At 41.4% G+C, this 18,285-nt stretch overlaps 1 protein-coding gene across 3 annotated transcripts in view; it reads left to right on the plus strand.

The window, feature by feature from the left end:
* FBXW7 (F-box and WD repeat domain containing 7) overlaps positions 1–18,285 on the plus strand; it is a 119,704-nt gene that overhangs the window by 36,203 nt on the left and 65,216 nt on the right. For all 3 annotated transcript variants that reach the window (XM_053403098.1, XM_053403102.1, XM_053403097.1), the window contains exon 2: positions 8,680–9,255. In XM_053403098.1, the coding sequence (XP_053259073.1) occupies positions 8,749–9,255 (507 nt within the window). In that variant the 5' untranslated portion in view covers positions 8,680–8,748. The remainder of the gene's footprint in view (positions 1–8,679; positions 9,256–18,285) is intronic.

The raw sequence follows: 18,285 nt of genomic DNA on the forward strand, positions 1-18,285 counted from the left end.
ATGTCAAATACTCACTTCAATTCACCCATATAATATGGGGCATATTAAAACTGACTTGGATTACAGGGTTGTGGTAAGGATTACAACTAGATATTGCATGTGAAGTTTGTTAGACATTTGAAAGTGCAATATTGCAATTATTCATTAGTAAATCAGTACCGTAATAGCTAAGAGTGACCACCTTGTAATTATCTTAGGCTTCTTTTGAAAGGGGCAGTTCTTAATTCAGTTCATATTTTCCCCCAGTTAACTGTAGTTAATTCTCAGTAGAAGGTAACCTTTTATTCATGTTGCAAATCTAGGGGATAATGCATAATAAAGGACGTTACATGTGCTTATGTTGCAGCAGAATTCCAGTGGACTTCGTCTGTGCTGCCTTCCTTCCCACCCCTTTATGAGGGTATATACATTTCTTCTCCTGCAATACTGAACACACAGAATTCACAGAAGGACCTCAGTAAGCTCTGTATAACCCTAGTAGCTCCCCTGACATCACATACACATGGGGAAGGTAGTGATTTTTTAAAAAAAATATAGACCTTTAATTCAAAGAGTTATTGTCATATCTAGCTATAATTAAGAGGGAGAGAGATAACACTTAGTAGATGTAGCTTTCAGCTTTTTGCCAGACAAAAATCTAAATTATGGAACTTTTTTTGGGGGGGGGGAGTTTTAGACCCATCTCTTTTATCAACCCTTCTTTTTATGGGCCATCTTTTTTATGGGTTGTAAGAAGGAAACCTGACATAGTTTTAATAATTTTCTGCTTAGATTCCTCTCCCCCACCCCCCAGGATTACTTTTCAGGTCCCCCCTGTGTAAGTGCTGTGTTTGCTTTACCAGCCTCACATATAAGCACTGGCCTAGAAGCAACCAGTAATTTAATGTAGGCTGGTAGAGTAGGCATTGGAAGGGACTTATGCCTTCTCTGCACCCAGCATAGAAGCCAAGTGAGTTGTTAGAGAAGAGAAGCCCCCTCCTCTATGCCTGCAATAGAAATGCAAATCTCAGTCTCTCTGCCAGCCCCCCAACATCCCAATATAAAATAAAAATAAAATCACAGGCTAGTAACCCTTGTGGCCTTATTTACAAGTCTGACCTCTTTGAGAACTGAAGCTACTGCATTCTTTCAGAGTCCTTTCCTGTTGGATTCCTCCTTATTTTTATTTGCTTTTAACTTTCTTGCACTCCAATCCCCCAAGTTTCTGTGTAGTTTCAGAACTTTGGAAGGGGCAGTATTTTATTTAAGAATACTTTCACTTGCTTTCCAGAATAAAAGCTATATTCGTCTGTTGAACTCTCTCTATTATAAAAACCCCAAACATCAATTCTCTGTATATTTATTTGAAAGCAACCCCATTCAGCTTCTGAATAGGTAGACATAGGATTTGGAATTGCAATCCAAGTCAGCCATAGTGCTGTTATTTTTAATAAAATTCATCAATGAATGTATGTTTTGAGTTTCTTTAATGCATTTATAGCTCCAAATTCATAAAATTGACTGGGAGAATGTAACAGAAAGCATGATACTATTGAATATGGAATTCCCCCTCCGCTGCAAGCTGTTGTTCTTTGTTATTTCAAGGACCTGGTACTCGAAGAACATCATGATTTTATTGGCATCTTTTGACAGCAGACTTATCATTGAATAAGAAATACTGTGCAGTTACAAGGCTGGAATGCCGTGCCTTAAGACTATGTGTTTCTTATATTCATTAAAAAGAATAAGAAGTTTGAGTATGGATCGTTGTCCTGTGGGTACTTCTGTGCTCCCATTATCCTGGAGCTCAGTGAAGTGCTCCCCACTTGCAAGCTGGCACTCTTGGGGGAGAAAGACAAATAGATTGTTATATGGGGGGCATGCAGACTTGCTTTTCTTTGTAAATAAATGGGCTGCCCATGGAGGAAAGTGTCTGAAATTGGTGCTGCGTACAGTTCTAAAATGAACTGTTCTCACATTTTTTTATCCAAGGAGCTTGATAAAATCCAACTAGTTTTTTTAAGTTTAATATTATTTTTCATGTCTTAATAGATTCAATATTGTTTGCCTTATAATTGTATTTCCCGTAGTAAAGGTAAAGGGACCCCTGACCGTTAGTTGCGGATGACTCTGGGGTTGCGGCGCTCATCTCGCTTTATTGGCCGAGGGAGCCAGCGTACAGCTTCCGGGTCATGTGGCCAGCATGACCAAGCCGCTTCTGGCAAACCAGAGCAGCGCACAGAAACGCCATTTACCTTCCCGCCGGAGCGGTACCTATTTATCTACTTGCACTTTCGACATGCTTTCAAACTGCTAGGTTGGTAGGAGCAGGGACCAAGCAACAGGAGCTCACCCCGTCGCAGGGATTCGAACCGCCGACCTTCTGATCGGCAAGCCCTAGGCCACCCTTTTCCCATAGTAAATTAGTAGAAATACAAGTTTTACTCAGGTAAGGTTTTAAAAGTGTCTTCTAGTTCCTGGGTTAATTAGGAATGTCAAATCATATAACAGTAAATGCCAAACTCCTAGGTGAAGCCAGTCCTAGACTTCTATAGCACACGGAAGAGCTAAGAACCCTCCTCTGGAAGATCTTGGTGATTGAACCAGGATATAAGGCAGTCCTGAAGGTATGCTGGACTCAAGGTGTTCAGGACTTTGTATATTAACACAAGAACCTTGATTCTGACCCAGTAAACCAGGGTGCATGCTTTAGCAGAGATGTTGCCTGCTGTTGGCCATTTGGTCCCATCAGCAGTCTGTCTGCTGCATTCTGTAGTAGAGAGAGTAGCTTCCACGTCACATTTAAGGGCAGTCCCACACACAGTGCATATTGTAGTAATCCAGCCTCAAGGTTACCAATGGTACCAAACTACAAAGACCCAGATTGTCCCAGTTTCAACAGCGACTATTTCAAGAGCATTTTCGGGTTTTACCATTTGGGAACGTAGGGAATATAATACCCCCAAATTCTTTGCACAAATTGCCCACAAATGTACAAATTCAGATTGTCTGTAGCAAGTAGCATTTGGTGAATTACACTGCCAACAACTTTAATGCATTATGTGTATACATTTCATTTGTAGAGCACTTAAGCCTGAACAAAATGAAAACTGGAATTTCGGTTTTATATGGACATTAGTTGACTTCCATGGTGGATGTCCCCTGTGGAGCAGATTTTGAGGATTTGGTGACGGTGGGCTTCAGAGGTGGAGAGAGGACAGGGAACTCTCCTTACACAAGCAGAAGTGTCTTCTGCTTGCCTAGTGACAGCATTGGTCGCAATTTCATATTTCTAACCTCAGTCCTCCAACTCAAAGACCATTCTTCAATGTAATATTTTTGTCAGCGCCAGTTTCCCATTTATTTCGATGGCTTTTGAGTATCTTGTGTTTTATCTCAGTTGCAGTTGATGATCGGTTTTTTTCCTGTTAAACTTTTGAGATCAACACTGAAACACTGTCATGAGAAGATATGGATGTTTTATGTAATAAAGAGCAAATAATATCCCTGCTTAAAAATACTGAAACAGGTTGTCTCTACCTGTCCCCTTCATCACTTTTTAATGGGATACCGCAGTACTGTTTGAGATCAAATTTGAAAGTCTGCATAGGTTAGAATTATAGGAATTAGAAAAATCTAATAAAAATGGAAAAGACGGCTTTTATTATTAAAAAGTAATAATAAACTGTAAGTCAGTGGAGACATATCTGAACTTGATAGCAAATTTCTAAAATATGAGGTATTGATTTGATACATCTACTGTTGTAATGCTATCATAGACTAGTTAGAGAGATCCAGTACTACTTGTCCTGCACATGTTGTCTTCATAATAAATCGATCAGGACCCTGAGGATCAGTTCACCCCCCTACAAAGCCGGAATATGCAGCTGTCCCATACATTGAACCTGCAACCTTGGCATTATGACTACCACGCTCTAACCAGCTGAGCTATCCTACCTGCTTTATGTATACTAATTTCTTAGCTTCAGTTCATAATTTTAAAAACTGTTATGAAGTGACAAAATAAATTGCTGATGCACGTTTCTCGGCAGATGATCCTAAAGGAATGCTGTGCTTTTCAACAAATTTTGTCGACAAGTAACTTTTTCCGTTTCGCTTTTAGCATGGTTAACTTGTTATACAAAGAAGAGGCTGCCCTCTAGTGGATCAACATGGAAATTCACTTAACATATTTTCTTTTTCAGCCTCCCAACATAACCATATTTGACAATACTGTACTTCTAATCAATGTTGCGATCGGAGTATGTTTTATGTTTAAACTTCACTGTTCCAATACCGTTGTGTGGGCCTGGTGTTTGTGTGTGAGAGAGCTTTCCCATAGCCAAAGGTGCTTCTTCATAGGAGATGGGATGATACCTAACAAGGTAATGATGGTAATGTACCTTAAAGTAAAGGTAAAGGACCCCTGACAGTTAAGTCCACTCGTGAACGACTCTGGGGTTGTGGCGCTCAACTCGCTTTACTGGCCGAAGGAGCCGACGTTTGTCCGCAGATAGTTTTTCCGGGTCATGTGGCCAGCATGACTAAGCCGCTTCTGGCAAACCAGAGCAGCACACGGAAATGCCGTTTACCTTCCCGCCACAGTGGTACCTATTTATCTACTTGCATTTTGACGTGCTTTTGAACTGCTAGGTTGGCAGGAGCAGGGACCGAGCAACGGGAGCTCACCCCGTCATGGGGATTCGAATCGCCAACCTTCTGATCGGCAAGCCTTAGGCTCAGTGGTTTAGACCTCAGTCCCACCCACATACCTTAGAATGTTCCTCATAGATTGGCATGCTAGCTGTGTAATCCTTACAGCAGCCCCTTTAGAGTAGATACAGTGGTGCCTCGCAAGACGAAATTAATTCGTTCCGCAAGTTTTTTCTTCTTGCGAGTTTTTCGTCTTGCGAAGCACGGTTTCCCATACGAATGCATTGAAAATCAATCAATGCGTTCCTATGGAAACCGCCTTCAGACCAGGTCCGGGGACAGTCTGTCCCCCAACCTCTTCTGAAGGCTGGGGGGGGGACAAGGGCTTTTCTTCCCACCGCCAGCCTTCAGAAGGCTGTTCTGAAGGCTGGCGGTGGGAAGAAAAGCCCTTCTCCCCACCTCCCACCCCGCAAGCTCCGGGGACAGGAGGGCTTTCCTCCCGACTGCCAGCATTTTAAAAGCCCCCAGGACAGCGGAGTAAAAGCCCCCAGGACAGCAGTTTCAGATCGCCCCGGGGCAGCGGAGAAGTCTCCGCTGTCCCGGGGCTTTTAAAATGCTGGCGGGCGGCAGCGAAGCGTTCGCTGCCGCCCGCCAGCAGTTTCAGATTGCCCCAGGGCAGCGGAGAAGTCTCCGCTGTCCTGGGGGCTTTTAAAATGCTGGCGGGCGGCAGCGAAGCGTCCACTGCCGCCCGCCAGCAGTTTCAGATCGCCCGGGACAGCGGAGAAGTCTCCGCTGTCCCGGGAAGGCAGGCGGGGGGAGCAGAGACTTTTGCCCCCCGCCGGCCTTCAGAAGAGGTCCAGGACCTCTTCTGAAGGCCGGCGGTAGGCCAAAGTCTTTGCTCCCCCCCGCCTGCCTTCAAAAGCCGTCAGGATAGCGGAGAAACGCGCTGCGCTTCTCCGCTATCCCGGGAAGGCAGGCGGGGGGAGCAAAGACTTTTGCCCCCCGCTGGCCTTCAGAAGAGGTCCAGGACCTCTTCTGAAGGCCGGCGGAGATTTCCCTATGGGCTTTCTTCTTGCGAAGCAAGCCCATAGGGAAATTCGTTTTGCGAAGCACCTCCAAAACGGAAAACTCTTTCGTCTTGCGAGTTTTTCGTTTTGCGAGGCGTTAGTCTTGCTAGGCACCACTGTATGGGGATGATGCTACTGTTGTAGGGGTATGTGTTGTGGTGACCAAGGCTGATAGAAGTAGGTTTTCTAAGGCCACCTAGTGAACTTGGGACTGAGATGAGAGCTGAACTGGGAGTTTCTAGGTTAGGCTCTCAGCCACTACCCATTATGTTTTATCATCTATGATATTTTTATAAGGAAGGGATGTTGTAAATCAATTAATTCCTTAATTTATCGGTGATCTTCCAATTGTGTTAGTCCTGTTACATATAAAGAACTGATCAGTTAGTTCCACATGTCCCAAAGTCTTTTTGATTTTTGTTTCTTGAACAGCTTCTCCTCCAGAGGCTTTATAGGATCTCTGAAATGGAAGGGAATTGCAAAAGCAGTTTGTGGTATCGTATGGGGAATTAATGTTCACTCTACCTAGATAAGTAGAAGCCCTTACACTAGTTTAAAAATACTTGTTCGGATTATGACAAGAATTCCTTGTAGTTATTCCAAAAGCTGCATACTTAGCCAATAAAAATTATAGCTGCTATTTCATTACTGCTAGTGATATTGGTTAGTCTAAATTATACCTTTGATATAATTTGATAGTCATCGCTCACTTAATGACTAAGCACAGTTCAAGCCATTTCTGTAGCAAATGTGTATGTTTATCTGCTTATACTACACAAAACCACATGCTTCTGAGAAATATGTATGTCTGCCATTGCTATTTTTATACATAGAACTGTGTTTCTTCTGGCACAGTGTATTAAATGAAATCTGTGTGAAGTAGATAGTGAATCATCAAAAATATCTGGGTTACAAATAGCAGTGGAAATCAATTTTATAGAAATTTTAATTTGAAACTAATCAAATATGTTTCTCAGTCATTGAGTCTTTTTTTGAAAAAAGTGGGTGCAGGTTTCTCACAAGTAATACGGTATGTTTTGTATAGGTATCATACATGAAATCATGGCCTATGTTATGTTATATGGGGTAAAAATAAAAGAATGTCTCCATCATCGTATCACTCCACATGACTTACAGTCAACATGCTACAGCATGTTTTTTATGATGTTTAAATACATGGTATGCTTCCTTTTTAAAATGACATGGTTTAATTTTAAAAGTAATACTTATACTAATTCCATTACACAGATATTTGGAATGAATTTGTATTTAGCTGAGACTTCTGCATATATAAACATTTTAAAAAGTGCAATCTCTACTCACCTCAGAGGCTTCGTTGCTCTGATCATAATCAGAGCTCTGTTTCTGCCCACCAGCTGACCTAAGATCAGTGCTATGAAGGTAGACAGGAAGGGCAGCTCCTTTGTGCCCAGCATCTGGGTTCTTCACCATAACCTCCAGGTGTATGCTGTTTGTATATAATACTTTAAATGGGTACCTGCATCAAATAGAATAACTCCTGCATATCCTTAAGTCCTTAAGGACTTCACACTGGGTAGTCCACCTCTGCTGCTACAGCAGCCTTTGGTTCCAGCAGGGTGGCTGAGGTACTTTGGAAGACTTTTTCTGCTAGCATGCTGGCCTCCCTCAGTATTACCAGCTGTGCCTTTTCCTGGACTGCATTGGCTTGATCACAGTGCTCCATTGGTAACCTCAAGACTTGATTATTGTAACGTTCTTTATGTGGGGCTACCTTTGCAGCTGACCCAAAAGCTGCAGTTAGTGCAGAATGTTATGGCCATACTGCTCACAGGAGCAGGCGACTGGCAGTATGTGACTTCTCTGCTAAGAGATTTGCACAGGTTACCAATTTGCTACTGGGTCAGGTGTGAGGTTCTTGTGTTAATTCACAAAGCCCTGAACAACTTGGGACCAATGTACCTCAAGGACCACCTGCCTCTCTTATGCTCCACCTTGATCACTGAGATCCTTTGATGGGGCACTTCTTGTAGTTCCTCACACCCCTCAAGTTTGATTGGCCTTTACTAGGGATCAAGCCTTTAGTGTGGCAGGCCATGTGCTGCGGACGGAACTCCTTGCCAGTAAAAGTTCAGAAATCACCCCTGCCTTCTTTCAGACATTGCCCCTGTTATTTAGACAGGCCTTTAAAATATGAAATGTGTAAAATGTATTTATGGACTTTTTCTGTTGTTTTATTGATGTTTTAGTTGGTATTGTAAGTTTTGGTATAGTGCTCACTGCCATGTTGTATTTCTACAAAAGTGTGATCTAGAAATGTCTGATTGATCAATTAATGAATGACATCTACTCTAATTTAGCAGCTTGAGTTCTTATAAACAGCCCCCCAAATACCATTTTAAAATGCAGTCTTTTTGGGTTATATTTTGTATCCAAAAGAATAGCCACTGGTTTGTTTTTCACATTGAGGACCTTTTACGTGTTTTCATCTTGTCATCAACAACTTTGCCTAAGATACATTGTCAAATGAAATAATTAGCATAATTGTGGAAAGCACATTCTCTCTAACCTGTTATGAAGGAAATTAATTTTTAGAAGAAACTTTCCAGAGACAATCAATTTCTTTTTCTATATTGCTTTCATTATAATTGGCACTGCCCAGGGTGCCTAACTTAGGTTTTATGGACCACAAAAACTTTATTATATTAATGGGGCCATTTAGTGCTCAGTGTTCATATTCTTTCCCCCCTCCATCTTGACACTTGGAGTTAATCTAAAGGTATAAAACTAATTACTTACCATAAAATGCATAAAAAGAGGGCTTAATTTGGTATTGGAATGGCCATATTACAGCTTCAGGTTTAAAATAAGGCTTCCATGCTGGGCTTAGAACTGTTCTTGAGTCAGGGCAATACGTGAAACCCAGCTCTGTATAAATAACTGATACGCTGATAAAAGTGTCTAATCTTTGTTCTCTACCTCTTCTTTTTCTTCTTCTCAGAATGTGAAAACATTTGCATCTTCAGATAGTCTAGCAAAGGTCCAAGAAGTAGCAAGCTGGCTTTTGGAAATGAATCAAGAACTGCTGTCTGTCGGCAGTAAGAGACGACGAACTGGTGGGTCTATTCGAGGTAATGCTTCCTCAAGCCAAGTTGATGAAGAGCAGATGAATCGAGTGGTAGAGGAGGAGCAACAGCAGCAGCAGCAACAATTACGGCAACAAGAGGAAGCGCACGCGGCAAGGAATGGGGAAATAGGTGGTGGGGAGCCTGGACTTTGCCACAGAAATGAGTCCCAGCAAGAACAATTAGAAGAAAACAACAACAGATTTATTGCAGTGGATGAAGAATATTCTGGTAACCAAGAAGAGGAGGAGGAAGATGAACATGCTGGTGAACAAGAGGAGGAGGAGATGGAGGAAGAGGAAGAAATGGACCAGGACAGTGATGATTTTGATCAATCTGATGAAAGCAGCAGAGATGATGAACGCACTAATAGTAATACCGTCACAAACTCAAATAGTATCATGGACTTAGCAATACATCAGCAGTCATCTCCATTCTACATAAAGTCAAAGGTGAGTAATTTAAAGTAATTTTAAGCAAAGCACTGAGGCATGGAGATTTTTTTTTAAAAAAAGAATTAAGCAATTAATATATATTACTAGAATAATGCACTCCTGTGAAGCTACTGATTTACTATGAAGGCTTTATACCAGCGTTCAAGTATTTTTCTTATTTATTGTGAAAGAAAAAAAATTATACTGCTCTACCACTAAGCACTAAGTTCAACGGCATTGGGATCCTTCTGTGGTCTGCTCTTACAGTTGCTCTAAGAAGCACTTAATAATAATGATAATAAATAAATAAATTTTATTTATATCCCGCCCTCCCCAGCCGAAGCCATGCTCAGGGCGGCTAACAACAATAAAATAGTACAACATTCTAAAATCATTTCATTATAAAATTAATTCAAATCAAATTGATGGCAAAGGTTCTGTGAAGATTGCCAAAGGAGGGAGTCAGGCTGTGCCCTGTCCAAAGGCCTGGTGGAACAGCTCTGTCTTGCAGGCCCTGCGGAAAGATGTCAAGTCCCGCAGGGCCCTAGTCTCTTGTGACAGAGTGTTCCACCAGATTGAAGCCACAGCCGAAAAAGCCCTGGCTCTAGTTGAGCCTTTGCTATTTTTTCCCCTTCAAAGCAAGTGAAATGGAATTTGTTAGTTGTGTATAATGTTTTGTACATATTTGCCAAAATAGTATGTATTGGCATTTTTTTTTACAAGAAACTCCTTAAAATATGTACCAGAAGGCAAGGTGCTGATAAACATGAATAGGTAATCAAGAAAGTTCTTTCCTTTTTTAACTACAGCATGCCTGTCAGCTTTCTAGGCTAAGAAATGTTTGCCATCATACAAGTTCCAATATTTCTGTCTTACTTATATGCTGAAAACTGACAACAGTTTTTTAGTGGATTCCATTCCTCGTAAGTGTAAGCAGAGTAAGAAGTCGGGTAGAAAAATCTGTGAGTGCGTTGAATATTGATATCTGTACTTGTCCAATAAGTTTTCTTCAAGAGGGATGTATGATGTGCAGGTTTATCCTCATTGCGTTCAATTGGTCACTGCATTTTGGATCACCATAAAGTACCGTATTTTTCGCTCTATAAGACACACCAGACCACAAGACGCACCTAGTTTTTGGAAGAGGAAAACAAGAAAAAAATACTCTGAATCTCAGAAGCCAGAACAGCAAGAGGGATCGCTGCACAGTGAAAGCAGCAATCCCTCTTGCTGTTCTGGCTTCTGGGATAGCTGCGCAGCCTGCATTCGCTCTATAAGACACACACACACATTTCCCCTTACTTTTTAGGAGGGAAAAAGTGAGTCTTATAGAGCAAAAATACGGTAATTTTCACACATTCGAAGAAAATTTGTACTACTACAATTCACACATGCATCTGGTGCTTTTAGTAGGAAACCATTCTTTTCTCTAGGTTGTAACCACAAGTGCTGCTTTTTGCCCTATGGCTGGTTGTACAAATATCAACCCAGACCAGAAAATACCTTCCTGCCCTTTCTATGAGTGGAAACAGAACACTCGTGTACATAAAAGCACATTCTTTATTTTTTTTGTGAGCAGCTGGCTACATTAGAAGCGGCATATGATTTTCCCTTATGCTGCTTTTGACCTGCTGCCACTGCTGCACTTGGTAAATGTTGAAATTTGTCCTGACAATGGCAGTGTCACATGGCAGGTCCAAGTAGTATACATGAGAGCTGTGTGCTGCTTCCCACCTAGCTGACTTCCCCATGCAACGTGAGAGTGTACATGCTTTTGTAATCCTCTACAACTATTCAGGGGGGTCTAGGATGCTGCCTCCACCTGCCTCTTCTCATCTACTGTTGTATTGAGGAAAATGCAGGAAAATCTTTCTGGACACTGGTGAGGATGGGGAGACACAAACCCACCTTCCACCTTGCACTACCTTTAGCCAGTTAGTTGCTGACCAGAGCCATAAATCAATGAGGGCTGTAGATCTAACAATTGGACTGGGACTTCTGGAAATTGGGCTTTTCTCCCACCAGAGACTGAAGCATCTCTTACTAACAACTCTTCCACTGATGAATCATCATCCTGATTGGTCTACTGCAGAGACACACACTAAGATGAACAACCTCAGTGATTCTCAGACTTGATCTTTGCTTTCTCAAAATTGTTTAGGTATTTGGTAGATACCTAATAGCTCTTATGTATAACAGCCTAACTTGTGTTTATTCTAAGTAGGTGTTTTGGGCCTTGTTCTAAAGTAAACGGAGTAGTATTGCTTCCAAAACCCTAGTTTGAATATGGCAGGCATCAACATTTCAGAATAGCTGTTCCCTAGAACGCTGTTTGTACCCAGGTACAGAAGTGACTGCTATAGTTTGTGTGTCTCCATTACACTGAGGTGGCTTTTGGCGGCCATGTTGCACAGTTAGAATCGGATCTCCATTTGTTTTGTTATCTATAAATTTCTTTATCCATTCGTCTAACAGTTTTCTGTTTTGCTGGCAGTAGCACCCACAAAGGATCTACACAAATGCTTAGCCTATGTTATAAAAATATAGAATTGTTGAGTTGGAAGGGACCCCAGGGGTCATCTAGTCCAACTCCCTGCAATGCAGGAACTTAACTGAGGCATACATGACAGGTTGCCATCCAACCTCTGCTTAAAAACTTCCAGAGAAGGAGAGCCTACCACTTTCCACTGTCAAACATCTCCTACTGCCAGAAAGGTTTTACATGGCAACCAAAGTGGAAAGGGAGGGCTGGGATTTGCCAGCTACTGGAGTTGGCTCCAGAATGAACTCTAGTTGGCTTGGCTTTCTTGATGATTGTAAAATAAAAACACCACTGCTAAAAGTGATAAGCATGCACAGTCACTTGAGAGGACTGGACTGAGGGAAATTTGCATAGATATTCTCAGTTGTATTTCTTGATAGTTTTAACCTGCTGAGCCTCATGCCATTCAGTGGGACACTCTTACTTCACATTTTGCTTTCCCAGCTTAAATTAGCTTTGCACCCCTTTGCTGAACTAATCTCTTCCCCACCCCCAACATGAATATGGGGTAGATTTTTTGAAATTCATTGCCTGTGTCATCAGTGGCGTAGCGTGGGGGGTGCAGGGGGGGGGCCGGCCGCACTGGGCGCAACATCTGGGGGGCGCTCGCACTCGCAGCTCTCTGCCCCTACCTGGCTCACTCACTCTCTCTCACTGCCTTGCCCCGGGTGCTGACAACCCACGCTACGCCACTGTGTGTCATACATGTTAGCATTCACCACTTCTTAGTATGTTTCAGAGGCTGTGTCCAAGGTAAACACTCAGAGATTAAAGATGAATGTTTTGCTAGTGCCTATGGCTGCAGGATAAATGCAATAAAATTACCTGTATATATTTACCTGCCTAATGTGGAAGATTCTCATGAGTGTTGGTTGATAATGATTTGACCTGACTTTATTTCATTTCTAAGCAAGGAGGAACATGGCCAAGGCCCCCCCTCGACCTATGACCTATCAGTATGGCTGATATAGTGACTTAGGACATTTGGATACTTTAATTGCCTTCCCTTGATGTAACAGGGTTCATGTTTTGTAACCTTGTTTTGTTTAAGAATTATGTCTGTGCCATAAATAGTTCTAGTTTCAATCTTCCACGCACCTGTGGTTTACTTTGGTTTTATTATATGTCTGTTTGTTCGACAGTGATCTATAACTGTATATGGACTGTGTATATTGCCACAAGATCCTGTTTGATAACATTATATTTGCAGAATCTATTACAACCCTTTTTTTTGAAAATTAATAAAAGTTATATTAAAATCTAAGAGAACCTATGGTAAGGGGAGTGGATGAGTGAGATGATGGCATACATGGTCTGGAAAAGAAATCTCATGAATTTAAAAGCTTACACTGATGACTGGAGAACCTTTTCATTCAGATATTGCTTTGGGGCATGGCAGCATTGGTGTACTTTAGGCAAGAAGGGATCCATAGTGAAAATGCACAACCCTGTAGTACTGTATATGCTATAAACTCGAAACCACTGTAGGCGTAAGTCTGAGGTCTATAACAATGCCTGCAATTTGCTCTGTTGCTAAATAATTAAAAGTCCTTCATCTTTAATTCAAATCCATTCTTGCTTTATCCTGTAGCAGTTGCTGCTTTTGTATGCTGCTTTTTCAGTACCAAAGCGGAGCCGAAAGTGGATCACAACAGTTACAGAGTGTCTTTATTTAAAAGCAAACAACAAATAAAACCATATCAAACAGGTTATGAGCACAATAGGAAAGCAGATTCTAACAATTACATAAACAATACAGTTCCATGGATCTAATAATAGCTGAAAAATAATTCATCAGCAATAGCTGTTGAGTCACCAGTCCTCTACCACTTGTCATAAATCCCTATGTGACGGGTTTCCTTACTCAGTTTCACAGGACAGGCCCGGGCAGCAGCTTCCTTCATAGTTTCAGCCACAAGGGAGGTGGAGCTGGTCAGCTAACACCTCAGCTCTGGATGGATCAGACTATCTACTGCAAGGAGCAGCAAGATCATACAGACTTCTGCCATATTTGACAGAATATCCCTTTAGTGTGGCTTTACTTGCTTCATGCATTGAGGAAAAGAGTTGCCGCTTTCTGCACTATCCTACTTACAGTGGTCTCTACTGTATTTAACTACTTACAACCTCTTTTGTTCTGTCTACTCCTGGCCCCCCCCCCAGCAAATTCTATATAGTACTACATTTTTCATAAGCGTCCAATATCCTATATTGCCAGGAATGGCTAACCACTCCCCCATGTGGTGAGCCACGTAGCTGCAGCCTCTTAGGGAGGAATCTTCCAAATTCTGTCTCACCACAGCGGCTGCTCATTGATCCCTCCTGAGCATGGAGTATATAAAGAGGACGGGCTTTTCATTGAAACTTGTTTGAGCAGCTATATCTACCTGGATTCTCATGTGTGCATGCACATTTTCTTTCTGCTCTTGCTCTTTGGTCCTGACTTGCTGTGGCAGTCCTGCCTCCTAGATTTCTCTTGATTATGACTCCCAGTTTCTGACTCACTTTAGCCCACTGCCTATAGACCAGATCTGACACTTGCTTAATTTTCCTGTAGGCTGTGACAAAGCAGACATGACTTGTATTTGCAGTTGCCCTTCAACCTTCTATTTCCCCACATATTTTGATTTATTAAGCTGTGTGGCAGTGGCTTGGTTCAGATGATTGATCACATTCTGACTTCCTTCCTGGTTTGTTGTCTGTTGTTAAGTCAGAGTTTCTCAGTTTGGACGTAACTTATTACAACCCAGGATCTCTGTGCCAAAGTCGGTGTGTGATGGGAGAGAGGCAGGGAAACTGCTCATTCCCAGTTTCATAACCTGTGTTGCTTAAAATCTTGAATCATTTTCTGAACCAGACCACTGAGTCCAAAGCTTTCTTAAGCTGCTAGTCAGCAGTTTTTAAAAGGGCAGACACTAGGGACTGGTTCAGTGCAAATTTTGAAAGGAATTGTTCCTTGCTCTCCTCACTACAGGCGAAGCGAAGACCAAACAGGAACATCTTGTAGTTAATATAAACATAAGAAGAGCCCTTCTGGATCAAGCCAGATACCAATCTAATCAATCATCCTGTTCTCACAGTGGTCAGCCTATGGAAAGTCTGCAAGCAGGACCTAAGTGCAACAGACTCTCTCTCTGTTTGCGATTCCTAGCAGCTGGCATTGAGACGCATACATACCGTTCTGAATTTCAGTACAGTCATACCTCATGTTACGTTCTTTCAGGCTACGTCCCGCGGCGACCTGGAAGTACCGGAAAGGGTTACTTCCGGGTTTCACCGCTTGCGCATGCGCAGATGCGCAAAATGATATCACGCGCATGCGCAGAAGCGGTGAATCACAATCCACGCGTGCACAGACACGCCGCTGCGGGTTGCGTTCGCAACCAGAGGTACCACTGTAGTATGGTTGTTCCTGCCCCTGGAAGATTTAAGGTTTAATCTTACAGAGAATTTCCAAAGTGTCTTCTGAACAAGTATTTACAAATAGATTAGGACTCAGCAGTGGGTAACAGGATTCTAGTTAGTCTTGAGGGCAGCACGATACAATTGGGTCAACTAGAGGGTGCTTAAACTAGTGGTGCCATTCTTTGAGTCACATCGCCAAAGTCGGCATGAACTATTTAATCTTAATGTATTTATAATTAATTCCATTTACATAAGAATGCTTCCCATACCTATTTAGATCACTGAAGCACATAAGAACAAACAAGACAGATCAAGAATTTCAGCCTGCCTCAGACTACCTGCCTTTTTTTGGCAGCTCAAACATTCTTTACTTCGCATATCTTGAGCTATTATTAATAACGCCGCACTCTTTTTCAGCATGCTATTTGCCAGCTGAACAGGATTATGCAGCTTAAACTGCCACTACCGTGTGAATGCCATGTAACAATTGGTTAGTGTGTGTTTTTCCATTTGCTCGCTTATATGTATTATATGGAATATTTCTAGTAAGTCAGATATGCTATCAAAGAACATTAGAAGCTTCTGTTATGAAGTGCTTGAACTTTTAAAAATATTTTAAATTTGTAGCACACCTAAAATCCATTGATGCAGTTATGAAAAGGCAAGTAAGTTTCTGCTAAAAATACTGGGTTGAGTCCAATATTGTGTGAGTTCCACTTGTGCAACAGGACTTCAGCAGCCTCCTGCTTTTCTGCCAAATCTTTTCTGGAGGGTTTCCTAACCTGTCGGATGCAACCCACTGTTCTTTTCACAAAATGAACTGAACAGTATGCAGGTGGTTCACCTCCTCCTCTTAAGATTTTCTATGTAGAGTAGTAAGATTTAAGATACGGTAGTACAATTTAGTTAAACTGAATATTTCTGTGTGCTGATGACCTTTCCAGTACATGCTTACATGGCTTACTTAGTGATGAACAAAGTTTTTCAATTCAGTATTTCAATAGGCAAAATGTGAAAATGGATAGAGCATTGTACTTGAGTTTGGGCTTATCATAGCTGAGCTATAGATACATAAGTAGGGAGGGGTTTAGGCATGTCACATTCTTTGAAACTCAGTTGTCAACATCTTAAATGAGATTACAAGGTGGTAGCTCAGACAGTTAAGCTTGTTGCTTATTAAAGTGCAGCATACATACCTATCTTTTTGTTTCCCTGCATTTGGAGAATGATAAGAATATTTGTTTGGCTGTTTTATGGTATATTTTGTTTGAAAGGTGTACTGGGGTACAAAGATGCAATCTGCCACTGAATTCTTGAAGAGCAGCTGTAGCACTTCTTTAACAGCTGGTACTATCCTGAGACGACCAAAGAGTTATACTTAATCATGAGATAAATCATGTTATAGCTGATAAGGATTGGACTGACATTTCTAGAATGTTTGCAGAATGCAAGACGATCATTGGGGTTTGTGTTACATATTTGAAATACTTTCTGAAATATTTAATGGAGGAGGAAGACAAATGTTCTTGAAATGTTAATTTGAAAGCAGGTAGGGCAAGTGAAGCAGAAGTTAGGATTTAAAACAACAATACTTCCCTGTTCAAAATATAATCAACAAATGTCTAGCTAATGCATTTTTTTAAACATATACAGTGGAACCTCAGTTTTCTAACATAATCTGTTCCGGAAGACTGTTCAACTTCCAAAACGTTCGAAAACTGAGGCACAAAGGGCGACCTGCCAGTTCAGTAGAGAAAATTGTGAAAAACAACAGATACATGCAGCGGAAGCCATTCAACTTCCAAGGCACATTCGGAAATGGAAGCATTTACTTCTGTTTTTTTGGCGTTCAAAAACCGGAACATCCGGTAACGGAGAGGTCCGAAAACCGAGGTACCACTGTACTCTGTTCTCTGCATATGGAAGTAGCGCCTTGAACAGTTAACAAAGTTGTGCATATTGCTGCTTAGATGATTTTGAAGCCTTTCCCTTTCCCTATCATACTTCATTTCTATGCCTTATGAAATATAACAGTAGCACAACCCTTCCTGAGGTCATCCAGGGAAGCAGGTGAGTTATAATAAGCAGACCAGTATCATGAAATCTCCAGTGAAAACTGGGACACACAGCTTTGTGATGGACAGTGGTACCTCGGGTTACATACGCTTCAGGTTACAGACTCCGCTAACCCAGAAATAGTACCTCGGGTTAAGAACTTTGCTTCAGGATGAGAACAGAAATCGTGCTCTGGCAGCAGGAGGCCCCATTAGCTAAAGTGGTGCTTCAGGTTAAGAACGGACCTCTGGAACAAATTAAGTACTTAACTCGAGGTACCACTGTATTATTATTCTCATCCTGTGGAATACCTGTTTTGAATCTACTCACTTATCTCCTACCAACAATTACTTCATGTGGGGTGTGTTACTGTTACACTTAATGTGACACAGAAATGAGAAGCACTTCTGCACTCTGGTCTCCACATAAATATGTGTAGTGTGGCCCTTAGGAGGCCAGCATGTCTGTCAGGAGCAGTAAAGCAGTCAGGTTCTGCAAAATTTGAAGTGTTTATTAATTAGGGAGTGCAGTGGGTTGCAAATCACATTTAAAAGAACAATTTGCCACCCTGATTTAAGTTAACATTTAATGGCAAACATTTTAAAAAAAATCTTACTTATGAAAAACAACTAACTTCCAGATTGCTTTGTGTCTCATAGTAAGTATCTCATAAGAAGCAGTATAAATAATGCTAAATGTTGTAGTGATCACTCTTATCCATTTGAGGGCAGATGCTCACAAGATAAGAGTTCTGTTAAGTTTCACTGTCTCGAGCTTGCAAGTGATATGTTCAGTAATACTTCTCTTCATTGTAAACAACTGTTTACTATATGGTCAGTGAAAATTCCATTTTCACGATAACTTAATTAAAATTTCAGCGACTCCAAGCGAGTTAATTCCAATTTCAATAATGGTCCAGCAATTTCAGTATCAGTTCTCAGCCCATCACCACTTCTTGTTTTTATACACTCTACATAAATTTTGAGTAATGTAATGTATGGGTAACACATCATGACTAGGAATAGCTGTTGCTTTGTACCATCCCT

The sequence above is a fragment of the Podarcis raffonei genome, chromosome 9 (assembly GCF_027172205.1).
Source record: "Podarcis raffonei isolate rPodRaf1 chromosome 9, rPodRaf1.pri, whole genome shotgun sequence".
NCBI classification, from domain to species: domain Eukaryota; kingdom Metazoa; phylum Chordata; class Lepidosauria; order Squamata; family Lacertidae; genus Podarcis; species Podarcis raffonei.